Raw genomic sequence first — 9,429 nt, forward strand, 5'->3', positions numbered from 1 at the left:
ACAAGGCCCGCCCCCCACAGGCCCTCTCATTGGATGGTTCAAACAGAAGGCCGAGTTTCTATTGGGCAACGCCTTGTCACTCTGCCCTTCGGCCCGCCTACTGGTCCGTCCTGAGGCGCCCTGTCTCATCCTCTCAATCTCATTGGTCGAGCGATACGTCCGCTTTACAGCGACTGACTGCCCGCGTGACGGAGATGGCGGTTGGCGATAGGCGGGAGGACGCGCCGCTCACTGCAGCTGCTCCGTGATTGGCTCCGCCGCGCGCCACGCGACACAAAACTCAGCGCGGCGCCGCGCGTGGAGCTGAGCGCGCCCGGCACGTCAGGAGGCAACGAACGCCGACCTTAGAAATACAACGGGGTTGTTTAAAGATGGACAGAAACACATCGCAAAGCGCAGCTTTAACGTTCTAAAGCGTCAGTATTTCCAAGTGAGTCCACTGATCTCCGAGGTGCAGGTCAGCCTTTACTCTGCCGGTTCCAGGCGTTACACAGATCGGCACAAACCGGCGCTGAGGTTCATTGGGAACGAAGAGATTTGAGCGGAACGAGCCGCAGCAGCTGAAACAGAACGAGGCGAACGATGCACCTGAATATGAGCGTGAACAGCGCAGGGATGGACGGAGGGATGGATGATGGATGGAGGGATGGATGATATGGATGGATGGATGATGGACGGATGATGGATGGTGGATGGACGGACGGGGCCTTTCCGTCACTTGGCAGCGCTCTGTTTCCCAGCCGAGCTCTGGGAGCAGCCCGGGGCCGGCAGCGCCAACAGGGACGTTCTGTTGTAATTGTAAGGCCAGCACCCAGCTCTCGGGTACAGGCAGCAGCTCCACACCCAGCTCACACCGACCAAGGAACGGCTCGAGATGCCGGGATGAACAGCACCGTGTCAGGAGCTGATACATCCGGGTGACCCACAGCTCATTTCTTTTAGGAGCACAGTGACAAACACTAAAGGAAAATTCAGTTTATGACGGAGTATTTCCACAGCTGCCACATCAACTGAACGCTTCTCTTATAGTCCTGCACAGCAGTGTTGGTTATAGCTGGGCACAACTCATTTCAAGATGGCCTCACTTTGTTAACAGAACATTGTATTACAAAAGCCCTGCACCTACGTTAGCGACAGATGAAGCACCACTGTAGGAATTAATGAAGTCAAGACAGTGTTTTTGAAAGCCTGACTTCTATTGCCCCGGGAAAGAAAGATATTGGACAAGATACAGCAGGGAGCTTTGGGCTAAAAAAACAAACCAAAAACAAGCTGTATGCAGGAGGCCTCACCCTTTCTTCAGAAACCAAAACAAGTCCAAACATCTTTGTTTTGGCCAAACAAAATAAAGACAACTTTCACCTGGGATAAGCCCTGGCATGACATCAAATCAATGAGTTCTGGGCAGTGCTGTCAGTTGTGTGGCCGGGTTGGAAACCAGAGATTGTGAAGTCCAAGAGGAACATACTTTAAATCCAACCTATGGAAGGCACTGAATCCATCCTGCTTTTCTTTTCTCCCCAGGCCTTCATAGCTCTACCTACAAAAACTTTCATCCACAAAAAAAGCAATTTTGACTTTGCAATGTGCCACGAAGTCTGTGAGATCCACGACAGAATAAGAAATTACCTGCTTAGCATTAGATTTATCTACAAGTTACAATAATGGCACAGAAGCAAAATCCTTCCACTACACAGTCAAAAGCATCTGAAAAAACAAAACCCCAAAAGACACCACCTTTCTAATAGTCTACTTCACACGCAATTAATCTAACATTAAATAACTCAATGCCATTAAAACATAAACTGAACAAATAATTGTCCATCGACTAAATACATGAGTCTATCACTTGGCAAAAATCAAAGGACGTCCGGATCCAGCAGACTCAGTACTAGCACATAACAGCTGCTTCTTGAATCAACTATTACGGAAACTATCACCACAAGGTAAACTCTGCTAACGATACCTAAAGGAGCATCAACTGCTTGCAACTACCAGAAGATATCTGAACATTCCTAGGACATTGGAGTGCTTTGGGTCTATTGAGCAGAGTTATATCATCTTTCACGTTCATAGGTTTCATACACTGCAACCTCTCATCTCCTCCGAGAAAACTCACAAACCACAGCTCTGTGGAAAAAAATGATGAAAAACGTCATGGTCGCTGCGTCCCAGTGTGTCCGGGGGACAGAGCCCTTTCCCTGTCAGGCAGGAGCAGTGCAGTGGTAAAGCAAGACCTGGAATCCTCACCACCACAGCTGGATACGCCCAAAAAGAAAACTCAGTTTTTTATTTTTGCTTTACATTTCCAAGCATCTCCCATTTGATACCATGGTAAACTGAATGCTTCACAAAATGAAAAGTCTCTTTATAACTTAACGTTTACATCAAAAGGCATTCAAATACAAAGTATTAAATATTTTTATACTTTTGTAACAACAATATTGGTGTTTCTAAGAAAGACTGACAAGAAGAACCCAACCCAAAACCATAGGCAAGTAGGTCCAGTATTTTGCAGTTTGCCTAATGAAACATTTTTGGCTTAGCAGAACATACACAAAAATCAAAATAAGAGAAAGCAGACTCTATTTCCAGTTCCACTGCTGCTTGGTGCTGAGAGCTCCCAAGGAAACCTTTCATTTTCCAATAGTCTTCCCACTGCAACTGGGGATTATGTTTATTTACTTACCACACAGAAAACTAAGAACTGAAAAACATAAAGTGCTGCAGAGCAAGAGCTACAAGTTCTCAGTACTATTGTTCCACAGGGGAGGGGAAAAAAAAAAAAAAAAAAAAAAAAAAGAAAACTGGTTATTTTAAACAAGAAGTTTATTTAAACAACAAGACGCTTTACTAGAAGGGAGAACTACCTAGGATTTTTTTTTTCTTTTTAAGAGTAATTTACCCCTACTGAGACAGATTGCTCTACAATGTAACAGCTACGTACAAAAAAGTTATAAAATTGTCCTTGGTTTTACAATGATAAAAGAAAAACATTGAAATTATCCAATCAAACAAAGTATGTAAGGTTTTTCGTTTTTAAACAATGAGAGCAAAATAACTTACTGGAATATAAAGATAAAAGTAGAAGGAGCATGCCACTAGTGGAGAAAGGGCATTTTCACAGAACCAGTTTGTCTTCCCACCCCATCTCCATGTTGATCAAAACATACCATTGGCCATTTAGTTAAAAAAAACACGTGTTGTCTGTGCACATACACCAGTTACCTTATGTACAATAGAAGGAATAGGAAAAAAAAATAATCAAGAGAGAGAAGAGAGAAAACTATACTGCAGTAGTCAGGATGTGGCTGAACCAAGTCTTATTTTTCTAATTGTGAACGTGTTGCCTGTGGGAGCACAGTTCTGGAGAGGAAAGTAGCAGGTTCTTTTTTGTGGTTTGTTTTTTGTTTGTTTGTTTTTTAGTAAACTCCTCCTGTTTGTTGCTGGAACACATCAATTGTATCTTCATCCTCCATTTCCAACTACAGCAGAAAAAAGAAAAAAGGCTTTCAACTACTATAAGTTGGGTTGCTTTCACATTTCCTTCCTTCATGTGTACACAACTTCATTTTTTACACAACTTACCCAGCCCAGCCCCACTCCCCTCCACCATCATCATCACTTTATGCATTTAACCTACGTCGCCATGATTCAAAATCAAAGAAATGATGCAGAGTAAGTGCCAGTGGGTAACTTGCCCTAGCATTAATTCTTGCACGTAACTTCAGGGCGCACTGTAGATCTCCTACAGGAAAGATCAGCACTTCTAACACCTTCATTTTATTGCCTACTTTGCCACTGCATCTTCTTTCTCCTGTGTAACTCCTCCGTTTACCTTAGAACATTGCCACAATTCCATTTTGCTGCTGCTGTTCAAATGTGCAAATGGCTTCGACTACAGCACTAAAGAAAGCATACTATAATTAAAGCCCCTAGGCCAACCATGCAGTAGAACAGAGAATCAGTAATTACGAAGAAATAAAAGCATTTTATATGGTCAACAATGTAACAATCTGCAGGTGAGAAGCAGCAATTCTGCACTGCTGTAATTCTTTTTTCCACCGTAAGCTCTGCAGTTGCCGTTCCTGGGATGCTTTGCCTACAGACAAAATCTGCACCAAGTCTAGAAATACAACTCAGGTTAGTTATAGCGACTTTTTCAAACAGTCTCAATTTCTGCTCCAGGAAATAAAACTGGACTATGGCACTTAGTGCAGTTATCAATAGACTGATCCTGAGCTTCAGGATAACAAAGGTGGAGAAAAAGGCACCACATTGCTTCAATTCAGCATTTGAAGTTGAAAAGTTCCATAGGTTGTGGCTGTAAGGAGCACATTCTCTGGAGAATCTGCCATAAGCCTTCTAAAAATAAGGGCCTCTTATTTTGTAATGAGTAGCTCTAAAAACCATATAAAACTGTAAAATTCTATTTAAATGCAGCTACATGGAGCAATACAGAAAAACAGTCTAGTGACAGAAAACCACCTGGCTGTTGGAACAGCCTTTGCTTTAAGCACATTATAGACTACCTGAACTCCATGATATTCATTGACTTTATGCCACTGAAACAGCTTCAAATCAGAAGTAACAAAAAATGACTTTTTGTGATACAAAATGCAAGTTTACAGGCAGGGTCTCTCATAACACCCCGGTGAGGCTTTATTTAAAAAAAAATAAATAAAAAATGAAGTTCCTGCTTCAGGAAAAGCTCAGTTCTTACCTTACTGGTTCTTATTTCAGAGCCGTGACTCAGTAACATGGAAGTCTTATAAAATTCAGCACCTACTAACACTGTACTTCACCTCTGTATTGCTACAATGACACAGGCTTGTTATGTAAAACACACATGGAATCTCAGATTTCACTTCCAACAGTTCTAAAGAAATTCCATCAAAACATAAGCAACAACTCTTGCAGCATCTTTCAAGCACAGCTCTTTAGTTTTGCTTTTGTGCTTACCTGTGCAGGTGTGTCTGTTTCATTAATTGGCTGCCCATCAAACCGGAATCTGATTTGCCTCATTGACAACCCCTGAGCAAAGAGAAACAACACAGAAAGATGGTAAGTTTTGTAGAAAACCACTCACTACTTTTCTCTTTAACTTGTAACTAGGATTGCAGTACAGTCACTAAAAGCCATCATTCATAATGCATACAGCAGTCCTCATACTCCCCTCATGCACTGACTTTAAGGCATTCATTTCACTACAAATCCCTGCAATCTGTTTTGCATTAAACACTGCGCTGTGTCCAATTACTATGAGCAGCAGCAGTGTCCATCCACCCACTGAATGTTACAGTAATTTCTAGTATACAACTGTCACCCCCAAGGCTAAGATTTTTATAATTCGCAGGGAGGGAAAGAGGGGAAGTAGATACAATGCTTTGGATAACAAGTGTTGAACACTAATATTAAGTACAGCTTTTTAGCTCTTTTCCAAAAGCAAAGGTATCCTAAAACATTTTCCCAGGAAAGGAACAGCTGCCTGTTAGCACAGGACAGTGGCACAGGATGACAGCCAATGGCAACATGTTGACCTTGAACAAGAAACAAACAGAGCAAAGTTTCTCCATGTACAGGTGAAATGAGCTTTCCAAAGAAGCAGATCTTGAACACCAGAAATTATTAAAGAACATCTTGAACCAGCACCTCTATCCCACACCCCAGCCATTTTGCTGGCCTGTTCCAACCCCCAGAAGATTGCTACTCATTCCTCCTTGAAACAACATCGAATACATCCTTCTAGTGTGTCTTAAAGACTCTGCAGCATTCACTCAAAACATTTTCTCATTTCAGAAAAGAAATGGCTCCACGTCAGGTCAGCAACTGGCTGCTGCAGAGCTGTGCTCTCAGGCTCTGCATTTCCTAAAATACATGCTGCCTATTTAGAAACCTTAAGGGTTTTTTTGCAGGTTCTCGAGGACTTTGAGCTGAATAAATGGTAGCTGAGAAAAAACTGAAAATCTGTACCTTGGTGAGATTAATACCCACAAAGAGTGTACTTCAATAATTATCTTAAGTGGGAGAAAATGGTCATAAATAGTCTTGATTTTCTAAACATAATTCAAGGCTTAGGCACTGCCATTTTCATCTACTACATGCAATATGTGTTTTTATTATTTAAATTGCTAAATAGTCTGTTATATACAGCGTCTACCTCTGTAAAATCAAACCTAAATGTTACTGCTTAGGAATTCCAATATTGAGTATGCCTAGTAAGCAATATGATTTAAGTCTGCCTTTCCAATACATCGACTACAAATGCTTTTAGAGTTTGAGAAGCACCTCTGAAATCAAATGTAAATGCGAGTCCATCTCCACAGAGATATCCTTTAGATACCTAACTGCTTCAGATCTACATCTTTCACTATATACGTCTCTCATTCTTTGTTTCCCCCTCCAACTTTTTATTTAAGAAAAGTAGAAATCTGTGTGACAAGTTATAAAATACAACTTCTGTTTGTATCCAAGTAACTGCAGTATCTTCTCCAGGTTACAAATCATTAACCAATCCCTGGCCTCCCAGAAAGACAAATGGAACTGCACTACATTGGAAAATGGAATAATCGAGTGATTTATAGAACGTAAAACAACTCTACAACAGAGAAAGGGGAAGTGAGCCCACGGCCTCAAACACTCACAACACATCCCCACAATTTTCACATATGAACACACATGTCCAGCAAGAGGTGACATGTTCCATGTCTTTAACAGTACTGCTGTGCAACTGCTGCAAACCCCAGTTTTTTACTATGACTGTGAATTAGAGCTTGCTTTTTCTGAGTGGTGATGTAGTTACCTCAGCATCAACACTGTTGTATCTGCATGTTCACACAGTCACTGAGTATTTGTCTTAACAATGTTTATCCAATTTCAAATAATTTAGACCTGTAGAGATGGAACTTTCAAAAGGCACTTGATAAAATCCAGCACTGACAGCAGAGACAAAATTTAACGCATCAGAACCTTCAGAAGCAGCATTACTTTAGTGCAAGTGCTTTTCCAACCTGCAGAAATTCCAGGTTGGCTGCAGCTGCCACCATGGCAGCAAAATACATTTTTTTTTGGTCCCTCAGAGGGAGGAGAAGCATCAGAAAAAGATAAACTGCATTAAGCACAAACGCTCCTTCCTAAGGTAGATGTTAAACACTTTTAGACTTTGAAACATTTAGTGACATTCTCTCATCAGTGAGAGCTCTATGAGCAATCTAGTAGTTCAGTCACTGTTATAACACATGCTTATCACCCAACTCTCCTCAGGTTCCTTCTGCAGGTTCCTAACACACCCCTTCCACCATGACAACTCTGAGACACAGAGCAATGGCTCACACCAACAATCCAGGTTTCATAAAGATAACCCACCTTCATTGAACCCATTTCCTGTCACCACTCTCGGTCCTTTCTAGAACAGATCTCAAGAACAATTGATCTCACCACACAGTTTCTGTTAAGCTTCTATCATTCTGTATGTTTACACAGATTCAAGACTTCACTGTTTCCACCCAGCCTTTAGGAGATCCCCTCTCCCCAAGACAATGGTCTGCTGTGTCCAGGCAAGATCCATACCTGTCGTTCACAATAGGCTTTCATTAGTTTACTAAGTGGTGTGTGCCTCTTAATCTTAAACTGCACCACAGACCCATCTTGCCCTGCCACCTTCAGATTAATGTGGTCATTGTTTTCGGTCTTCACTCCTTCCTGCGGAGGAAATGAAAAAAAAAGTTTTCTTAAAAGCTACGAAAAGTTCCCATTTTATCAGAGTGCAACAGGTCATTACAGAGGAGGAAATAAAGTTATTGTTACCCTTCACCAACATGAAACGTTGAGTAGGAAACAAAGGGCAGCACAACTTGGGCAATAAACAACAACAAAAAACAACAGCAAAGAGAGTTGTCATCCCCGGGTGGTTCACGTGCAAAGCAGCAGCGAGCAGCACTACAGCAGGAGGAAAATAAAGTTATTCCTGTCAGGGGCACATTAACACAGCGCCGAGTTACCGGCCAAAGGAGTAAAAACTGTGACCGTGATCCCAAGCAGCGAGGAGGCCATTTCATGCTTTATCTCAAACTTTTCTGAACTCTGCTGAGAGACTTCTCTCCAGAGCAGTTCAACACACTTTAAAGGGCTGCGTTTGGAAAGGTGACGAGGTCTGACCGGCAGCAGCGCCCTGCTCCATACAGCAGCGCCCCGCTCCATACAGCAGCGCCCTGCCCCATACAGCAGCGCCCTGCTCCATACAGCAGCGCCCCGCTCCATACAGCAGCGCCCTGCCCCATACAGCAGCGCCCTGCTCCATACAGCAGCGCCCCGCTCCATACAGCACTGCACTGTACGGACGCTCCTGCGGCGCCTCCCGACGCTGCCGCTCCCCCCGGAGCCCCGCAGGGTTCACAGCCGCCGCCATGTGACAGCTCCGCGCCGCCTCCTCCCATTATTCTTCAAAGTCCGTTTAAAAACGGAGAAAGGAGGTTAAAAATAAATAAATAAATGAATGAAAAATTAAAAGAAAAATTAAAAAAAAAAAAGAGGAGGGAAGTAAGAAACAGGGGAAAAGAAAAAGGTGTGTGTGTGTGTGTGTGTGCGCTGGGGGGATCCCGTGGCAGCGCCGTTTGCTGGCCGCCAGTTTTGCCATTATTTTCTATTGGAAGCCGAAGCGCCGCGCGGTTCCTCCGGGCCCGGAGCCCCCGGGGCGGGCGGAGCACGAGAGCAACCCGGGATGGGACCGGGCGGATCCGAGAGGGATGGCGGGAACCGGGGAGCCGGCAGGACCGGCTGGGAGAGGAGGAAGGAACGGCACCAACCGCCCCCAGCGCTGCCGCTGCATGAGGAGGGCGGGAAAGGAAAGCAGCCCACGTTCCCCCGCCGCCCGCCCCGGAGATCTGCGCCCGCCCCGGGAGGCCACGGCCGCGCTGCACAGCTCCCAGCCGCCCCGCACGGCTCCCAGCCGCCCCGCACTCATCACGGCCGCACTCATCCCGTTCTCACTCATCCCGGCCGCCCTGCACAGCTCCCGTTCTCACAGCTCCCGTTCTCACAGCTCCCGTTCTTTCTCCCTCCCCCCGTTCTCTCTCCCTCCTCCCGTTCTCACTCCGCTCCGCGCAGGAAAATGGCGCGCACAGGCGGCGCGGCCCAGCCTGAGCTCCAGGCCCGAGCGCGGCTCCGGGGCCTCCCAGCGCCGCCCGAGAGGCGAAGCGAAGCGGGGCAGGGGGCGGGGAGGCGCCCGCCTCACCTTGGGCTTCTCGTCGGCCATGGCGAAGTCGGCGGGGTCCGGGACGCTCCGAGCGCTTCACAAAGGGGGGGAAGGATCGACCGAGCGCGGCGGCGGAGAGAGGAGGGAGAGAGAGGGAGAGGGGAAGGCGGGGGGGGAGGGGGAGAGCGCGCACGCACCGCCGCGGGGCCGCGCCTTGCCCCGTGCGTGCGCGCGCC

General features: G+C 45.4%; 1 protein-coding gene across 1 annotated transcript; it reads right to left on the reverse strand.

Annotated features, from left to right (window-relative positions):
- Positions 1-2,271: 2,271 nt before the first annotated feature.
- On the reverse strand, positions 2,272-9,429 carry SUMO2 (small ubiquitin like modifier 2). Its single transcript, XM_015880259.2, has 4 exons — positions 9,233-9,429; positions 7,570-7,701; positions 4,963-5,034; positions 2,272-3,485 (listed from the first exon to the last, which is right to left on the reverse strand). Exons 1-4 carry the CDS (start codon positions 9,251-9,253, stop codon positions 3,423-3,425), a joined length of 288 nt encoding a protein of 95 aa, XP_015735745.1. The 5' UTR covers positions 9,254-9,429; the 3' UTR covers positions 2,272-3,422.

Source organism: Coturnix japonica, chromosome 18, assembly GCF_001577835.2.
Source record: "Coturnix japonica isolate 7356 chromosome 18, Coturnix japonica 2.1, whole genome shotgun sequence".
Classification (NCBI taxonomy): domain Eukaryota; kingdom Metazoa; phylum Chordata; class Aves; order Galliformes; family Phasianidae; genus Coturnix; species Coturnix japonica.

Excerpts from the sequence above, each read along its gene's own strand:
- SUMO2 (XM_015880259.2), bottom strand. The coding sequence starts at position 9,253 with ATGGCCGACGAGAAGCCCAAG. Across the intron at positions 7,702-9,232 it reads TGGCCGACGAGAAGCCCAAG|GAAGGAGTGAAGACCGAAAA; the intron begins GTGAGGCGGGCG and ends TTTCCTCCGCAG. Across the intron at positions 5,035-7,569 it reads AAGCCTATTGTGAACGACAG|GGGTTGTCAATGAGGCAAAT; the intron begins GTATGGATCTTG and ends CTCTTTGCTCAG.